The sequence below is a fragment of the Heptranchias perlo genome, chromosome 14 (genome assembly GCF_035084215.1).
Source record: "Heptranchias perlo isolate sHepPer1 chromosome 14, sHepPer1.hap1, whole genome shotgun sequence".
Lineage (NCBI taxonomy): Eukaryota > Metazoa > Chordata > Chondrichthyes > Hexanchiformes > Hexanchidae > Heptranchias > Heptranchias perlo.
The window spans coordinates 39,918,333-39,938,965 of NC_090338.1; the positions used below are offsets into that span (position 1 = coordinate 39,918,333).

At 39.5% G+C, this 20,633-nt stretch overlaps 1 protein-coding gene across 2 annotated transcripts in view; it reads right to left on the minus strand.

Moving 5' to 3' along the window:
- Positions 1–1,041: 1,041 nt before the first annotated feature.
- LOC137332463 (nuclear factor NF-kappa-B p105 subunit-like) overlaps positions 1,042–20,633 on the minus strand; it is a 126,838-nt gene continuing 107,246 nt past the window's right edge. For both annotated transcript variants that reach the window (XM_067996329.1, XM_067996328.1), the window contains 9 exons: positions 17,299–17,462; positions 15,789–15,947; positions 14,447–14,551; positions 14,117–14,208; positions 10,047–10,185; positions 8,708–8,818; positions 4,739–4,810; positions 3,554–3,686; positions 1,042–1,186 (listed from right to left, as the gene is read on the minus strand). In XM_067996329.1, coding sequence (XP_067852430.1) covers positions 1,168–1,186; positions 3,554–3,686; positions 4,739–4,810; positions 8,708–8,818; positions 10,047–10,185; positions 14,117–14,208; positions 14,447–14,551; positions 15,789–15,947; positions 17,299–17,462 — 994 coding nt within the window. In that variant the 3' untranslated portion in view covers positions 1,042–1,167. The remainder of the gene's footprint in view (positions 1,187–3,553; positions 3,687–4,738; positions 4,811–8,707; positions 8,819–10,046; positions 10,186–14,116; positions 14,209–14,446; positions 14,552–15,788; positions 15,948–17,298; positions 17,463–20,633) is intronic.

Consider the following 20,633-nt stretch of genomic DNA (forward strand, 5'->3'; position numbering starts at 1 on the left):
ACTTACCTAAATATCAGCAAGCCTTCGCTCAGTGCTGGTGAGTGGCCTTCCTCTTGTGCCAGCCAGCCAACTGCCACTTTCCGCCCTGTTTGGGCAGGCAGCTGACTGGGGGCATATGGATGAGGCCTGGGTTAAAATGTCCCCAGTCCTGAAATCTATGACAGTAGGTGCGCTTTGCACTTATGCCGCCCACCTGAAACCTGCTCAAGGTTAAAATCCACCTTTCTGTTTCCTCCAAATGGCCTAGAGAGAGAAATGCTGGAGCGTTGGTGTGCTCACAAACCAGTACTGGCCTACTAGTTGTTGTTCCATCTTGCATGTTTGGCCTTAATTAGTTTTATGCCCTATAGGCTTTTCTAAGTGACTCAAACCTTATTGTCAATTTTCTATGTCTTTCATCTTCAAGACCTTGCTTTGGCGAAATTCTACTTTCATTGTTTCAGTGACTGTTGATAGTAGCCCTATAGATTATGGCCTAAGTATATAACTGAAAATTGCCTTTTACATTGGTCATGTTCCTTGTCTCAGTTTTGTTCTCCTTTGCTCACTGCCATTTTGTCACGGTAGTATATTTGTGAAAGTAAGTTTTAATTTTATCTTTCAATGATGATTTCTCATTATTTAAAATGATTTACCAGACAAAGCATTATTTCTGAACTACGTTTTTTCTGATCTATTTATCCTGCTCTGAACTAATATTACCACAAAATTCATTCTAATGAAATAGACATAAGTTACAATTATTTAGAAAATAAATAATGTCCTAAGATCACTAAAACACAATATATACAATAATATTAATCTTAGTTTTAGATTATCAAATATAATATCACTAATTGAAATTTCAAATTATCTTTAAAGAAAAAAATACATCTGGGGTTTATGTCTCCTGCTTATCTTGCCCAGTTACTCAGATATCTTCTGCATTTATAGTTCAATATATTCAGTGAATGGTAACATTGATTTCTACAAAACAAATATATTGTATAGCAACCCATCCCAATATAGTAGGTTGAAAACAGATAATTGGCATCAAATAAATTTTCAGAAAAAATATAATTTTATTAATAGAATTTCTATATAAAAATAAATCACAAAAAAATCTGTACAAGAAGAATACAGAGGACTGAGATTCGGCACTTCATTTGCTTTAGAAAGTTCCCGTGCTCAATACCCAGAACATGTTCTAAGAAGTAAAGAAAATAATTACAACTGTCATGCTAGGAAAGATATCTTGTCAGCCATAATATTCTAATCAATTATAAAATTAATTCTCAATATATACATACATAAATAATATATATTCACAGAATAAACTGTTGAAGATAAATTTACTTAAGTATAGCATTTTCTATGAAACTATGTTACATTTACAATTGAAACAATTAGGAAAAACTTTTGTATCACTTAAAAGTGCAAAGTAGATGTTTTCATTAATTGAATCAACCTCACAGTTGAAATCACTTTTCAGTTTATTTAATGGTACATTCATATTGCAAGTTTAGCATTAAATGCAAAGTTGTTCTGGCTTCACATGGATAATAAACTTGTGGGTGTAAAGCAGATATCAAGACTTGAACTGACTCTGAAGCAAAGACAGAGTGAGACTACCCCTCCTCTAGAGAGTTTCACTTCTCTTGGCTCCAGTGTTGGGTTGGACTCTGACTCCAGATTGAAATTGCATTTACACTATAACTGCAGCATCATTGAGAAGTGAAATCACTGTTATAGTGTGAATGTATCCCAAAACATCTTCCATGCTGTAGACACATTTATATAAGTTGCTATCAATCCTGAATCCAAAAATTGCATGAACAATGCCGTTATCTAAAACTTGATAAGTTGGATGCTTTGCAATGAATTTATTGTACAGTGTATAAAACAGGAAAATTGTCATTTTCAGGATTGATGCAGTATGTTAATACTTTTATTTCTTGGCAGTTAACATAAAAATACAGGACTGTGTACATTTTTCTGGTGAATTTCAAATGGATGCTCTTGTACCCCAGGTCTAATTGCCACGTATTAAGCTACCTTAAGTAAGCACGTGACCATTAAAATTATATGAGGCACACTAAATTATGACATCTGAGCGCTGATGAGAATCAAGTCTTTGCTGTGGAAGGTGTAAATTGAACATTTCTACCTATTTAAAGTATTTTGCAAGAAATTTTAGCAAGTTTGAAACCAAAGTTGTGTGCAATGACATAATCAAAGACACAACTGCATGATTGGGCCACTAATCACATCTTTCCAGACAAATATGTACACAGTAATGAAAAAAAGTATAAAAGAAGCATTTACAATGGAGAATGTATCATCCCAGGAAAAATTTACACCAGTAACCAACATGACAGAATTGCAGTGGAGTTTTCAGAGGTGACTGTTCATAGCTAGTCCAGGATCTTAACCTGTACTTTTTTTTTTAAGTACAGTGATCTCACCATTTTAAGGAGTCTTTCACCAATTTACAATAATGCCTTATATAATGGGCATGTAACTGGCAAATGAATTTCAATATAGATAAGTGTGACATGGTACATTTTGGTAGGAAGAATAAGGAGGCCACATACTGCTTGGATAATAAGAGTCTAAATGGGATAGAGGAGCAAAGGGATCTAGGGGTACAGATACACAAAGCACTAAAATTAGCGATGCAGGTTAATAAGGCCATTAAAAAAAAGGCAAACTAAGCACTAGGGTTCATTTCTAGAGGGATAGAAATTGAAAAGCAGAGACGTTATGTTAAACTTGTATAGAAACTTGGTTAGACCTCATTTATAATATGGAGAACAGAACTGTGCACAGTTCTGTTCTCCATATTATAAAAAGGATACAGAAGCATTGGAGAAGGTGCAAAAAAGATTCACAAGGATGATATCAGAACTGAGGGGATATAATTATCAGGAAAGGCTGAACCGGCTGGGGCTCTTTTCTCTAGAAAAAAGGCTGAGGGGTGACCTGATAGAGGTCTTTAAGATAATGAAAGGATTTGATAGGGTAGACGGAGAGAAAATGTTTCCACTTGTGGGGGCGTCCAAAACTCGAGGTCATAATTATAAGATAGTCACTAATAAATCCAATAGGGAATTCAGGAGAAAGGTCTTTACCCAAAGAGTGGTAAGAATGTGGAACGAACTACCACAAGGAGTAGCTGAGGCAAATAGCATAGATGCATTTAAGGGGAAGCTAGGTAAGCACATGAGGGAGAACAAAATAGAAGGGTATGCTGATAGGATTAGATGAAGAGGGATGGGAGGAGACTCGTGTGGAGCATAAACGCTGGCATAGACCAGTTGGGCTGAGTGGCCTGTTTCTGTACTGTAGACTCGATGTAACTCAATAATAGCATTTCTGGGTCTTATTTAGTTAATTTCACGAGACTTTATTTTATGTATATACATAGATTCATATTATCTTGTTATACAACCATGAAATATCTCTTATTAATAAATTATGAAGCAGGTATTATTTCATAGATCCTATCTCAATGTTTGACCCCGAACTAAGTCATTACTACTACAAAAGCTTTTCAGCCTGACACAGTACTTACACATTATTCCTGGTAGCCTGAGTTGTTACCATGTGATTGTGAATAGCCAATGGCTTTTTTATTTCCCCATAACCTGGCAGCTCAGCTGTAGGAAAATAGGCCAGTATATCATTATCCACAGGAAACTGTAAACCTGCAGATAAAACATACAAATATAAGCTCAATTCATATCTGAAATGATAAAGTAAACTATTATGACTACAACTGCTTATTTTTTAGAAAATATTAAAGGATTTTTCAAATGGTTCATAAAGGATGTTAACATTTAGATTCAAATGATTATGATATAAATTAATAATGAGCTGTATATAGCTCAGATTTTTCATGTGAAAGATAATAGCATATTAATTTTGATTTATTCACAACATGTGATCTTCTGCCCTGCACTTCTTGAGCAGTGGTGTGAATTGACTGCTACTACTTTTAGAGAAGGCTCACAATCAGATGGTAGAAATAAAACAGAAAAACCATGAGTGCTGGAGATTAAAAATAAAAACAGAAAATGCACTATCAGTATTCTGATGAAGGGTCCCACCATTAATCAATTTTCTTTCATATGTTGACTGATTTGTGCATTTTAATACCTTCTATTTTTCATTTGATAGTCAAATAGTACTGTTTAAAGATGTCAGTTAAAACTATTTTGCGCTGTTAATTCCTGAAGCACCTCATCAGCAAAGAACAAATAAATGATGTTAGGAAATTGTATGACATTTCATAAAAAGCCACTTGAGATATTAGAGGCGAGTATCATTAGGCTATTCACACATGGAGAGCTTAATCATGTACTCATTCAACATCCACACACACATTTTCCAATAGAGCTCAGTGGGTTGGGAACTCTGGCTGATTGTCTCTTCCGTAGTTCAATGATGTTGAGGCAAGTTTTTGTGCACAATAGCTGCCGCAGCTGAGATCAGCTAACTCGGTGCAGGCCAAGGATCTTACCTGGGATCTTCTGGTGCTTATGGATCTGTACCACATCAGGCACATACCCGCTAATCCATCGAGGAAGTTGCATAGTTATAGTTTTACATGCGTATTAGATAACTATAGGTAAAAATGTACAAAATGTAGAAATATTTAAGTACAAGAATGACCACTATTTATATTAATGGAAGAATGAAGAATATTTCTATTCATGTTCAATTCATGCCATTGGACAGGTAAAAACAACAGACTCACCTGCAGTATTGTCATCTTTGTGTGTATATGAGGGTGATATGAAGAATCCAGGTCTTTTTAAAACTGTCATTTCTGAAAGTAGGTTAAAGCATCACTGATGTTACTAATATGCTTGTCATACTTTGTACAAGCATTATATTCTGAATCATGGTGGATAATCTTTAAAAAATTTTGGTAAAACTATTACCTTAGATTTTCTTTATTCTTATCAGCCTGGTCTTTACAAGAGCTAAGAATAGCACTTAATATACTCAAGAGTATTGAGCTCCCCCATGCAGGTCTCTCTCTGAATTCCTTTCCTCTTTTTGGTCAGTATCAAGTACTGCGCACTACATTCTAGCACTTTGTTCTCCCCCCTCTATATTTCCATAGAAACCACACATTATTCTCGCATGGGAAAAAATCATGGCTGAAAAAGCAGACGAATTTTATTACCAATGTAATAATGGCTCGGAAATTCCATAAGATTGTCCCGGTCTCCCATTGTAATTTCAGTGGGAGATTGGCGGAAACACCAAACAAATAGCCGTATACTTAGCCGTTTACACTGTTTCCTTAGGGCTTCACCGGACTCCCTCAGAGAACACCCGCAGAATTCAAGGCCAACAAAGTTTAAACTACTTCAAAATTCTCAGTGAAAGAGATGCACTATTATATCATTAGGGATATTAAATCCGATCCTTCTCAACTCATGCTACTGCTCACATTCTCATTTTCTGTATGAGACAATCAGTTTTGAGAAGATTCTAGTTCTACATCTCTGTCAACGTATGAGCATAATAGTCTCTGTCCCATCTTGAAAATTAATCCTGTAACAGCTTTTCAAACATAGCTAGCATCTTTTTTTACAAATTATAAACACACAGCTCATGAAATGTACCTCTAAATTTACTTAATAGAATCTGAGATATACTTGATTTTCAAAAATATGTTTTTTCTGACCACTCTTGCATGCAACATGTTTTTTAGTTCCATGTTATTTGTTGGGGATTTGATATAAACTAAACAAAAACCTGCAATGACATACATTTGATAATTCTATCTACTTTCATGTTCAATACAATCATATCATTAAAATAATTGCTAAGCACCCAGGTTATAATGTGATTTTTATATTTTAACTAATTCTGTTTCCCCTGACAAATTTTAATCATGATCCAAAAGGATGAGTGATAGCATTATAGGGAATGCGAATATACAGGCCTATAAATTCTGGTTCAGTTTGGGTGTGTAATCAGCGCTATCTGGACAGGGCAAAAAGCATTTTGGGTGGAACAGTAAGTATTCCTGCATGAAAGAAATACGCTTGCTTTACAACAACTGTGAGTGAGCTCAACAATATCTTATCATAACAGAAATCAATCTCAGAAAAATTGGGGAATGACACAGGAGCAACTGATGAGGCAGCATGCAAAAAATGTTATTTTTCACATTTAAGCCTGACCAGTCTGCATCCCCCAAGTGCTGCTCCAAAATCCCAGTGCCCCAGTGGAATGGGCACCTCATTAGTTCCGTGAATGGCATGGGTGCCTGTCCCTATTATGCAAATGACACCGTCCCTGGGATTTGGTTGGTCCAGGGCAGACGGGCAGATAGAAGTCCTACCCTGCTACACTTCTGGTGGTGGAATAGAGCTTCCAGAATTTGTGGGCTACAGTATTTAGACCAATGTCCACCATTGTGGTTATTCGTTTCATTATTACTCTTTCAGTAGTCTGTGGCTGAAGTTTATGAACATGCTTCGCAACATCCTTTACGTTACAAATATCATAAAATACTAAAGGTGACAACATAGACTGAAAACTGGATGCAAATGACCTATATTTGTATCTATGCATAATACTGTATTTTCCTTTCTGGCAGTGGAAAGGGAAAATTAAACATTTAAATTGTATTCCAATTGCCTGAAATCAAAAGGTGTGTACCCTTGATATCCATTTCCATTGTTTCCAATTGGCACATACAACCCCTAAAATGTAAGATACCATTCCTTCTCGCTTGATGGACTGACTGTGACAGAAGACCATTTCTGTGTTTTTTTTTCATTTTTCATAATTGTTTTAGAACCACTATGACTTTATGTATGACCTGTATATCTTATATATGCAAAGACGTACATGTCTGTATATTTTATATATGCAAAGACATACATGTCTGTTTATCTTATGTATGCAGTGATGATAGTGTCTGTCTGCAGACGTCTGGTGATAGAAATTGCCCTTTCAGTCTCATGAAGATCCATCCACATCTTTCTAGTGCCATTCAATTCCTAACATAATCTCAAGTGCTAGCTTGATAATCCTTACACTAATATGAAAGCAAAAAAATACTAATTTGGAGGATAGTATAGATTTGCAGTTGCCGTGGAGGCAAACTGTATCTTTCCACAAACAAATAATATTTGTCTCTAAGGCAACTGAGAAACATGTAACCTTAAATTTCTGTGCTATTATGGGGTGTGAAACCAATTCCTTCAAATACACCCTGAAAAAAATTGCACTGGAATTGACTTCCCCTTTAACGCCCACCTGTAACCTTTCACACTATGTTTAAATGGGTCAGGTGAGTTTGGCTAACATTCCTGCCACATTTTCCTCAACATCCACCCCAAACCTGATTCTAAATAATACCGCCAGTGGTGGTATGAGTGGCACAGCAATATTCCTGAGGCAGCACCACATTTAAGAGGCCATTTTGTTTGCTTGAGCTGAAGATTGATGTTACTTTAACTGCATATCAATTTTAGCTGTTCGGTGCTCTGGAGTTTCATATTTAGGCAGTTCTGCCAAAAGTTCAGTTTTGGACAGGGAAGTGGTAGGCCCTCTGTTCCTATAATTTGAAGAGGAGGATGAAGGTACGGATCAGGCTAAAATGGAGGCTCTTAGAGTGAGGAGACGTTTACTTCCTACACGTGGAATCTCTGCTTCAGCATAGCAATTGTATGTTCCACCAGAATTCAGGTAGAGGCATGAGCTTTGTTTTCTGCCTCTGTTTGGCAGTTTCTCAATGGGTTCGTTAGCCAGGGTTGCAGTGGGTATTCTTGATCCCTTAGTAACAAGCTATACAATCTGCCTGATCCTTCAACTAATGGTGGCATGGTGGACTGGCACTAAATTAAGAGAATCATATATTCACTTGCATGATTCTGTTCCTGTGGGCGACATCATTTGCTCTTAATAGAATTAAAGTCTTTCCTATTCATATGCCATGGGGCTGCCGTTAGTGGCCTTGATGGCCATGTGTAAAACAGCAGCTGTCAGCAACAGAGCTGTGTGAAAAGGAATTTGCAAAAGGATTCTTGCAATGCAAAAATACAGCTGCAAACATCAGCAACATTTAATGCACTAAAGACTGTGAAGCTACAACTATAGGGTTAATTGCATGATGGGGCACTCTCAGTGAGGAGTGGCATTCACAGGAAGCATAGATCGAGAAATTGTGGGTCCATAGAATGAAATTTTTCCCTCCATTAAAATGAATAGATGGAAAACTATGGGCTGCAGGCTGCAATTTCCGAACTGCAAGCTCTTGCGAATGCTGCTCCTAGTAGGGAGCACCCAATCACGGAATTACTCTGTACCTGAAAAGAAAGAAGACTGAGAACTTTCATTGCTATACTAAACTGTCACTAGCACCTTTAAGAATCATCCTCCTAAAGGCTAGAGCAGGAACTCCCAGAAACATCTATTTTATGTGGATGAGCAGGACTGAAAGAGTGAACATGTTAAAAAGATAATTGATTTCAGTTGGGACCAGTTTACATAGAGTTGCCTAAAGTTAAGAGATCTGAAGAGGTTCTTGCATGCTTCGTGCAAGGCCTCCACAAATTTTCTAAATTTGCAGCTTACTTAATTATTTCCCCACAAAATGGGTGGTTGGTTGTATATGCTGGATTCAGCAAGCCATGCTCTCAAAATGCAAGCACACCATCGCTGAATTGTTCCTTCACTGTCATTGTTTATTACTCACCTCCTCCAAAACCATCACCATATACTCCCCCATGACCTTCTGCTGTATCCTCAAAATTATCTGGGAAATTTGGAAAAACTTTTTGCCATTTCTTCTGAATTTGTTCTTTGTCTAGATAAGTGAAGAAATAAAGAAATCAAAGGAAAATCAAGGACAACATCAAAACCTCATTAGAAGTAATAATGTTAACTTTTATTGCCGTGTGATAACTGGGCGATAGCGAAATGACTGCCCGTTTTATACTCCGCCTGATTTTCTTTTCCATTGAAGAGAAAAGTGGGCAGTCGATTCGCTTTCGCCCTTTTTTTGCCCGACGATAAAAGTTAAAAATACCCCTTAGGTGTGTGATAGATATTGCAAGAGCTAGAATATAACATTTTTAACAATTAATAATAGGTACAGCAGGTTGAACTATTTAATAAATACATAAATCCATTGTTTTCACAAATAAATTTCCAAATATTACTTATTAGTTATCTTTCAGTCATCAAATGACCCCATTTCTAATTTGGCGTTTCTACCAATATCTTACACTAAGGACTATTTCTACTCCCTGCCGCATGTATTGCAAAAATGAATGTAAATGTTCACCCACAACTGAAAATAAAAATTGCATTTAATTATCTGAACTTTTGATCTTTGCATTGGTAATGATTTAAGAGGTATAACTTTGTGTTTTCTATTGGACCTACTGCCTAATATGCCAATGAAAACTTTGAAGCAAAGTTGCTGACCAATTCTTGGTGGTTGTGAAATGGTTTGCCTCCTGGCTCCGTTTTATAATTGAGCCCAAAGAGTGGATCCTTGGCCTGCAGCAAGCTCATTTTCTGTCAGACAATCATATAACTAGAAAGTGGCCAGGTAATGTAGATTCTCCCATCCACAGAATCAGGTTCTAATTCCAAGACTGCCTGTCACTCAAACCCATTCCACTGCTTCAAATAAATTTGGTCAGTTAAAGGCTAAACCATTAGTTACAGCACCTCACTGTGGTGAGATGCTCTGTCTTGTAGGAAGAGAAATGCTGAAGCTGTGTGCAGCCACTGATGACTGATTATGGAGCCTCAATGAAAGTCAGAGGGAAGTCCATGACCTAACTTAGCCAAAGGAGGGTTATTGGAGCAGCTCACAGAAGGTAGAAAGTCAACAGTCTTACATGAAAACTGTACAGAAATCAAACTTGATACACTTTACAAATTATTCACACATAGCAATCCAGAAGTGAATGAGCTTACATAAAATGTCATAAATACTATATACAATTTTTGTTAGTTATTCAAGAACTGCAATTAACAGCAGAAAAGTAGAATTATCTTGACTATAGCCCAAGAACACTTACCCTGTGTGTGTGGGTAATATATAAATGGTTTAGGTTCACTGGTTTCACCATCAGAACGTCTACGTAACTGGACAAACACTGAGACAGGTTTCGTGATGTGAATGTCAAAATATTTTGGCGTCTTGAAAACTATAGCAAACTGAAAAACATACAGAATTTTATAATTCACTATTATGTCTTAGAACAATCTAAATATCATAGAATCATAGAATCTTACAGCACAGAAGGATGCCATTTGGCCTGTCATGCCTGTGCTTGGAAAGAGCTGTCCAATTTAGTCCCACATCCCAGCTTTTTCCTCAAAACCCTGCAAATTAGTCCTCTTCAAGTACATGTCCAATTGCCTTTTGAAAGTTCCTATGGGAATCCGCTTCCACCATCCTTTCAGGTAGTGCATTTCAGATTTTAACAACCCTCTGTGTGAAAAAATTTCTCCTCATTCCCCCTTTAGTTCTTTGGCCAATTATTTTAAATCTCTGACCTCTGGTTACCGACCCACTTGCCAGAGGAAACAGTTTCTCCCTACTTGCTCTATCAAAACCCCTCATAATTTTGAACACCTCTATTAGGTCTCCCCTTAACCTTCTCTGCTCTAAAGAAAGACATGCATTTATATAGTGCCTTTCGCAACCTCAGGATGTCTCAAAGTGCTTTACAGCCAATGAAGTACTTTTGAAGTGTAGTCACTGTTGTAATGTAAGAAATGCAGCAGCCAATTTGCACACAGCAAGGTCCTACAAACAGCAATGTGATAATCACCAGATAATCTGTTTTAGTGATGTTGGATTAGGGATAAATATTGGCCAGGATGCCAGGAAGAACACCCCTGCTCTTCTTCAAAATAGTGCCATGGGATGTTTTATGTCCACCTGAAGGGGCAGACAGGGCCTCAGTTTAACATCTCATCCCGAAAAATGGCATCTCCAACAGTGCAGCATACCCCTCAATACCACACTGGATTATCAGCCTAGATTGTGCGTTTAAGTCTCTGGAGTGGGACTTGAACCCACAGTCTTGCTACCCACCTGAGCCACAGCTGACACCTGGGAGCTTTGTCAATCTTTCCATCTAACTGAAGTCCCTCATACCTGGTATCATCCTGGTAAATCTCCTCTGTGCCCTCTCCAAGGACTGGCATCCTTCCTAAAGCGTGATGCCCAGAATTGTACACAATACTCCCGCTGAGGCCTAACCAGTGATTTGTAAAGGTTTAGCATGACTTCCTTGTTTTGTATTCAATGCCCCTATTTACAAAGCCAAGTATCCCATACGTTTTCTTAACCGCCTTATCAATTTGCCCTGCCACCCTCAAAGATTTGTGAATAAGAACCTCCAGATCCCTCTGCTCTTGTACCCCCCTCAAAATAGCACCATTTAGATTATATTGCCTCTCCATGTTGTTCCTTCCAAAGTGCACCCAAAGTGCATCACTTCACACTTACCCGCATTAAATTGCATCTGCCATCTGTCTGCCCATTTCACCAGTGTGTCTACCTCCTCCTGAAGTCTGCTACTATCCTGCTCACTATTTGCTACATTGCCAAGTTTTGCATCATCTGCAAACTTCAAAATTGTACTCCCTATACCCAAGTCCAGGTCATTTATACATAACAAGAAAAGCAATGGTCCTAATACTGACCCCTGGGGAACCACACTGCATACTTCTCTCCAGTCAGAAAAATATAAGCACACATGTCTTGAAATGGAATCGCTATTAAGAGCAAGTAGAGCATACTGAATTAGAAAGGACACTGTGGGCGCTAAATTGGGCCGTGTAGCGTCCTTGTTTTGGTATGAACACTGGAATCATGTAAAGTAAGGAGAAATGGCTTCAATCAGTGTGCAACGCTGATTTAAAGTGACAGACACCATTTTGGGACTTAACGCTCAACTCAACGTACAGTCTTAACCCCGACCATCTGAATGTGTCTTAGAGTGCCTGGAGGACCCCCCCCCCCACCGCCTCCCCACCAACGCTATTTAAAGGGACCATGCAGGATTTACAGGTTAGTGGCTGGATTATTGCTTCTGGCTGCCAAGACATTTGTAACTGTTTTTGGTGGTCTCCTGGAATTCAATACCAGGATGCGGGGGCATAGCCTAACAGTTAGAGCCAGGACGTGCAGGAGTGAAGTTAGGAAATGCTTCTACACGCAAAGGGTGGGAGACGTTTGGAATGCTCTTCTGCAGATGGCAGTTGATGCTTGCTCACTTTTGAATGCTGAATCTGAGATTGATAGATTTCTGTGAACCAAGGGCATTAAGGGATATGGTGCTAAGACGGGTATATGGAGTTAGGTCACAGGTCCACCATGATCTTACTGAATAGTGGAACAGGCTCGAGGGGCTAAATGCCACTGCCACTTGCTGCCTCCTGATATGCCCTACCTTCTCCTGCAAGAAAGCGGGACATGTATCTGGGTGATGTGCCTGTCATGGTTGAATAGCTGCCAGTGTGTGTGGCCTGTGAGTTGTGGGTGGGTAGCTTGAAACAGCGGTAATGTGTAAGGGTGAGAGGAAGCATCTGATTGGAAGAGTTGAGTACTGATTGAGCTGATGGAAAGAGTTTATTGGTATGTGGGTGATGGGGGGTGTAGTGCGTGGTGCAGTTGGTAGGAGACGCCACTTGACAGTTGACCTCACTCACTTTGACCACTCATGTCAAAGCATTGAACTTCTTCCTGCACTGCATCCATGTTCATGATGCTGTGTGCCTGGCATTGACTTTGTCTCCCGTTGCCTCCCACTGCCTTTTGGATATATGTCTGGAGGGCCTCTTGTGCCCCTCCCCAACCCCCACCACGGATATAGGACGTCCCTCCTTCCATCCACCTCTTGCACCAAGGTCTCTAGTGCATCAGCAGAGAACCTTGGTGCACGCACTCTCGCAGGCCTGGTACCAACTCAGATTGGCAGATTGGTGAGGTCTGGCATCCAGATTGGAGGATGTGGGATTTAGTAGTGTGCAACTACTATTTACTTTCTTCTCATAGAAATTTACTGCTTCTGAAATGTCTGGGAAAATTGTGTACATATACCAAACTTGCTTTTAGGTAGAACTTGTTATCTAACTTGATTTTGGGTAGAGTAGCTCATCATAACTTACTATGTATTGCAGAGTTGGTCAGGTAACCCAACTGTTAAAAAAAATTATATTTAGTTTCAGATACAAGGAAGAGCCTGGTATCAAGGGTATTTCTGTGTTATCAGCTATGTACAGTAATTGTACCACGATGGTATATGTGAAGCCCAACTCCATATCCAGAAGTTGCCTGATCTGGGTAGACTGTGGCATGCTTTTCTCAGTTCACTAGTTTCATTTTTTGTTGTACTGCCACTCGGGCGGAGAAAAGCAGAGGATTCCTTGGGGCAGCTCAGGCACTAACTGTCCACAGTTTTTCTGTATTAAAATAAATGGTCAGAAAATTGTGAAAAGCTTATGTCCAAATTTGCAATAAATGCTTCTGCCCCACCAAACACTTATGCCCGGGTGCTGAAGAGGAAGATCTGTCTCGTGAGTGTGTTTTACTCAAAGTAAAAGTGATTCATCGATGATATTTTTTTTAAGTACTGCTAAAGTATTTTGACCTTTATTCTTTTGAAAGACACACAGGGAGATTATGTGAGGTACTATAATCTAGTGAAACAGCTGGATTTGCTCATCCTTCTGCCTAATTTTATTTCTTAATAAACCCAATTGGTAGTTTATAGCCTGAAATATACAGTCTGCCTGGAGCGTTATTTGTCAATCAGAGAGAATGGAAGAATGCAAGACATTTTGTATTAAATTCCAGTAAGTTTATCAGCAGCATAAAGTGTTTATTGTTCATTCTGGGCATGGTACGTCTGAGACCAGTTCATACATAAGATCACTTTTCAGCTCCTTGATGACTAGAGAGTTACTGTGATTAATAACTTAACATCAAAATTTAAAATCTACGTTTATCACCCTGCAAAGTTGAAACTATTTAATTTCATCTTCATTGTAATCTGAAATTATGCCATCTTTTTTGCCAGCGGAAGGTTGGCTGTGAAATACTTTGGACTGTGAAATATTTTGGAGTATCTACCTGTCTGTGAACATCTGCAGCACCAAATTTTCCAAATGCTTCCCAAATGTGACCACTTTCATCTTCTTGGTAGAATCGTACCTGAATATCATCTGATGAAGGAAATATAATAATCCAAACTTTGACAATTTTGCATACCAAAACAAAGATGATGATTTGTTTCACCTTGCATGTAGAACATTAAAAAATAAGAAATATCTTGTCAAACAATAACATTTCACAAATCTACCTAATAATAATCAGAATGACAAATCTACAATCAGTTTTAAAGACGTGTGAAAGAAAATTAGAAATAATTTGAAAGGTTAGTTAAATTGTGAAATGCTTTACCTTTTTGAACCTTATCACACAGCAGAAAGACTTCGTCCCCACCCACCACACTCCCAGCTGTTTTGGCCATTCTTACTATTCTCAGACTTGATGCATTGGGTGCTTCTATAAAAGGAAACACAATATTTAATGCTCACTCTAAATTCATTTCAAAGATGAAAAATAAACATACAAATAAAAATAGTTAAATTACATACAAAATTTAGTCTTAGTGGGTGGGGGAGGGCAGAATTGGGAGCGGGATTTAAAGTAATTGGTAGAAGGATTAGAGGGGAGCTGAGGAAAAAATTTTTCACCTAGAGGGTGGTGAGGGTCTGGACCTCACTATCTGAAAGGGTGGTAGAGGCAAAAACCCTCATTGCATTTGAAAGGTACTTGGATATGCACTTGAAGTGCCATAACCCACAAAGCTATGGACCAAGTGCTGCAAAGTGGGATTAGGCTGGGTAGCTCTATTTCGACCGGCACAGACACGATGGGCCGAATGGCCTCCTTCTGTGCCATAAATTTTCTATGTTTCTATGACCTGGATCTGCCAGGTTTCTGCTCTGTGTAAAGTCTGGCCCAAATACTGGTTGGGGGGATATCAACAGAAAGCTTTATGGGTGTGTCTGGGGGATTTTCTGGGCTACCCTGGGAGTTCCACCCATTACACTCTCCCTAAACCCACAGAACTCTGTTGTAACGCTAGTTAAGGCCCCAAAGTGCTTCCCAGCTAAGGGAAACAATTTCAGAGCCAATTGATTACCTTTAAAAGAGAGACACGAGCATCTTTTTGAGCCAAAGATCTAACTTCTTTTCCCTAATTTCTTTGGACCTTCATGGGCCTTTAGCTTCCACCATCAGAGCAGCATGGTGCTGCTCCAATATTCCTGTTGGCAGTTGGGGAAGGTGCCACTGATGCGCCCATACAGGTGCAAAATGCCCAACCCAACTATTTAGAGAGCCGTCATAATTTGAAATGGTGTTGTCATCTGTAGGAAGCTGGGAGTCCTGTTTTATCACATTTCTGGTGCCAAAGCAGGAACTCTGGAATTTCAGCTCCTCACACATTCTGACATATTTTTTGCATTACTTAAGGTACTAACAAAACTGAGTAATAAATAATGACTTTATTCAAAGTCTAGACTTGATTTACATAGTTCCATAATATCCATACATCCCTTATAGTCCATATGGTTATATGTTATGAGTTTGGTCTGAAAAGTCCACCTTAATATTGTTTTAAAGATTCAAGGAACATTTCTATGACCACACAGTGAAGAATAATAATTCATGATACAAAAGCATAACTTCTTTATTTTAATTAAATCAATATATGTTCCATTGTAAAAGTACTCACTGCTGTCATAGATGGGTTCCGATATAACTGAGCTAAGTCTACGTGTAAATTTGCCATCACTTCCTGGAAGGTATGGAGTAAACATCAGACGGACAACACTGAGATCCATATATTTAGCCTGCTTCTGGGCTTCCCGATGGATTCTCTCTCTGTCTTCTTCTAATATTAAAAAAGGTTAACACAGCATTAATCCTATACTCGTTAAGTAACACCAAGGGCTATCATTATTATCTATTATGTATGCATGTTGATTATGGATGTAAAACACTGCAAAGTTTAGCAATGTTTTGGATTTTTTTTTTAAATTGTGTTTTAACCTGCTGGGCAGGAATAAAAAGAAGATTTTCTACTTGCTGTTATTGATAAAAACTGGCTTTCAGTTTCCTCATCTATTTTCTGCTGGTGATAAGGAACTAGCCAATTTAAAAGGGATGAGGTGGTAGTACAACAAATCTACATCTGTCAATGTGGATAATATTTGTTAGAAGCTGGTCTTATCTCTGTTACAATTGCCTCTTGACTTATTTGGCAGTGAAGTCCTGTTATCACATTTACAGGACTCCAAACCAATATTTTTTTTTATTCGTTCATGGGATGTGGGCGTCGCTGGCGAGGCCGGCATTTATTGCCCATCCCTAATTGCCCTTGAGAAGGTGGTGGTGAGCCGCCTTCTTGAACCGCTGCAGTCCGTGTGGTGACGGTTCTCCCACAGTGCTGTTAGGAAGGGAGTTCCAGGATTTTGACCCAGCGACAATGAAGGAACAGCAATATATTTCCAAGTCGGGATGGTGTGTGACTTGGAGGGGAACGTGCAGGTGGTGTTGTTCCCATGCGCCTGTTGCTCTTGTCCTTCTAGGTGGTAGAGGTCGCGAGTTTGGGAGGTGCTGTCGAAGAAGCCTTGGCGAGTTGATGCAGTGCATCCTGTGGATGGTACACACTGCAGCCACTGTGCGCCGGTGGTGAAGGGAGTGAATGTTTAGGGTGGTGGATGGGGTGCCAATCAAGCGGGCTGCTTTATCTTGGATGGTGTCGAGCTTCTTGAGTGTTGTTGGAGCTGCACTCATCCAAGCAAGTGGAGAGTATTCCATCACACTCCTGATGCAAGCATTTGTGTGCAGGCAAAAAAGTTGCACTTGTCACATCAGTCAAATACAAATTTGTGGTGAAAATTGTGGGCAGTTTGTGCTATCTCACACCCACTAGATCTGCTTGAGACTATCCAAACTTATTTCAGAGAGAAGGGAGTTCTATCCATTCAGTCAAATCCAGATTTCAGAACTCATGTTCTAGGGGTTTCCTTTACTATCTACTGAATGCTGACAAAACAAACCACTGTAATATGCAAAGTACAACAGGTGTGCACTAACATAATGAAATGAGAAGGTCGAAGCTTTACCACTGGTGCTAAAACCAGCTACCACCAATCAACATGAATTTAAGTTTACAGAACATTGTAAATTGACACATTTAAATACTGAATGAACGATACAGCCTAACAATGTTAACTCACTCTGCAGCTGTTTCTGTTGCAATTCCACTTTGTTTTCATTATTTTCGTTATGAAGTGAAACATTCCCATTATGGGTATCTGAAGTCCATGACTTAATCAGCTGTTCTTCTATAATTGCTGCAACATCCTTCTTAGGGACATGAAGGATTCCAAGGTTAGGAAAGCTAATCAGAAAATATATTTGTTAGTCAACTTCACAGAGGCATTAAAATAAAACCAGTACACCAGAAAACCCCAGTATATCTCACTTTTAGTCAGTAAAGGGATTTTTATGATCACTTTATGTAAAGATGTGTTACTAGTTACTGAGTGGTGCAATGGGTTAGCATATTTACCTTTCACCTTTAGAATGTTGGTTCAAATTTTGTTCAGACTGTTTAGATCAATGTTTCCTTATTCCACTATCTGTAAAGATCCTATTTGTTACCTAAGAGTTTCGGTAGTTTTAACCAAATTCCTAGTTGGTATGGGTCCACAGCAAAAAACTGCCCACAACTTAAAACATATTGATAACAAATTGTCAATTCCACTCTGTAGTGAGAAATGGGAAAATCACTTGGATCCATTATGGTACAGCAGCAGCTGAAGTTGAAATGCATCGCTGTGACAGAGCAGAGAATCCTTTAGTCTGCATCTACCTGTGCTGGACTTGAGCAGGGAATGTTTGATGTTCATAGTGAGTGCTCAAAGTGCTAAATCGATCCATTAAAAAAATAAATCGATCCATTCCCTGGCACTGACATCATTTATCCTGATGAACACAAACACCAATGGTCGGATTTTAACCCTGCCAGCGTGACAGGAATGGGGCTGGTGGGTGTTAAAATTGGGTACTTATCGGCCTGTTTCCAAACTGTACCCACCTGCCACCATTTTAACAACGCCATCTTTATATTTGGGACAGGCATCCACCACAGACACACTCCGATGACGCCATCTGGACCTCAATACCATTTTAATTCAAAATCGTGGAAACCCCGCCTAAACCCAGACCCACCAGTAAAACCTGGGTCACTGGTGAGAGCTTTTGAAGCTGTATAAAAAGGGACTCTCAGCTGCACCTCAGTGGATCATAAGATCTTTTTGCTGTCTGGTTTTCCAGGAGAGTTCCCAGCTTCCAGATCACTTCTTTCACACTTTTCAGGCCTTATCACCCTCACTAAAAGAAAGAACAAACTTGTATTGATATAGCACCTTTCACAACCTCAGGACGTCCCAAAACGCTTTATAGTCATTGAAGTACTTTTGAAGTGTAGTCACTGTTGTAATGTAGGAAACGTGGCAGCCAATTTGCGCACAGCAAGGTCCCACAAATAGCAATAAGATAAATGACCAGATAATCTGTTTTAGGTGTTAGTTGAGGGATATATGTTGGCCAGAACAAACTGCTCTTCTTCGAAATAGTGCCATCTTTTGGATCTTTTATGTCCACCTGAGAGGACTTCCTTATCTAAGGAAGGATATACTTGCCTTAGAGGCAGTGCAACGAAGGTTCACTAGATTGATTCCTGGGATGAGAGGATTGTCCTATGTGGAGAGATTGAATAGAATGGGCCTATACTCTCTGGCATTTAGAAGAATGAGAGGTGATCTCATTGAAACATATAAGATTCTGAGGGGGCTTGACAGGGTAGATGCTGAGAGGTTGTTTCTCCTGGCTGGAGAGTCTAGAACTAGGGGGCATAGTCTCAGGATAAGGGGTTGGCCATTTAAGACTGAGATGAGGAGGAATTTCTTCACTCAGTGGGTTGTGAATCTTCGGAATTCTGTACTCCAGACGGTTGTGGATGCTCAGTTGTTGAGTATATTCAAGGCTGAGATCGATAGATTTTTGGACTCTAGGAGAATCAAGGGATATGAGGATAGGGCGGAAAGTGGAGTTGAGGTCGGTGATCTGCCATGATCTTATTGAATGGTGGAGCAGGCTCGAGGGGATGTATGCCTATTTCTTATGTTCTTATGACAGACGGAGCTTCAACTTAACATCTCACCTGAAAGACGGCACCTCTGACAGTGCAACACTCCTTCAGTACTGCACTGGAGTGTCAGCCTAGATTTTGTGCTCAAATCACTGGAGCGGAACTTGAACCCACAAACTTCTAACTCAGATGAGCGTGCGACCACTGAGCCATGGCTGACAGTCAAGTAAGTTTTATCTGCTTATTATGAGTGCAATTACATAGAGTCTACAGCGCAGAAACAGGCCACTCGGCCTAACTGGTCTTCATAGAAACATGGAAAATAGGAGCAGGAGTGGGCCATTCGGCCCTTCGAGCCTGCTCCACCATTCAATATGATCATGGCTGATCCTCTATCTCAATATCATATTCCCACTCTCTCCCCATACCCCTTGATGCCTTTTGTGTCTAGAAATCTATCTAGCTCCATCTTAAATGTATTCAGTGACTTGGCCTCCTCAGCCTTCTGCGGTAGAAAATTCCACAGGTTCACCATTCTCTGAGTGAAGAAATCTCTCCTCATCTCAGTCCTAAATGTACTACCCCGTATCCTGAGACTGTGACCCCTCGTTCTGGATCCCCCAGCCAGGGGAAACATCCTCCCTGCATCCAGTCTGTCTAGCCCTGTCAGAATTTTATATGTTTCAATGAGATCCCCTCTCATTCTTCTAAACTCTAGTGAATACAGGCCGAGTCAACCCGATCTCTCCTCATACGACAGTCCTGCCATCCCAGTGATCAGTCTGGTGAACCTTCACTGCACTCTATGGCAAATATATCTTTTCTTAGTTAAGGAGACCAAAACTGCACACAATACTCCAGGTGTGGTCTCACCAAGGCCCTGTATAACTGCATTAAGACATCCTTGCTCCTATACTCAAATCCTCTTGCAATGAAGGCCAACATACCATTTGCCTTCCTAACTGCTTGCTGCACCTGCATGTTTGCTTTCAGTGACTGGTGTACAAGGACACCCAAGTCCCTTTGTACATCAACATTCCCCAATCTATCACCATTTAAATAATACTCTGCTTTTCTGTTTTTCCTTCCGAAGTGGATAACTTCACATTTATCCATATTATACTGCATCTGCCATGTATTTGCCCACTCATTCAACTTGTCTAAATCGCCTTGAAGCCTCTTTGCATCCTCCTCACAACTCACGATCTCACCTAGTTTTGTGTCGTTAGCAAACTTGGAAATATTACATTTGGTTCCCTCATCCAAATCATTGATATATATTGTGAATAGCTGGGGCCTAAGCACTGATCCCTGTGGTACCCCACTAGTCACTGCCTGCCACCCTGAGGAAGACCCATTTATTCCTACTCTCTGTTTCCTGTCTGTCAACCAATTTTCAATCCATGCCAGTATATT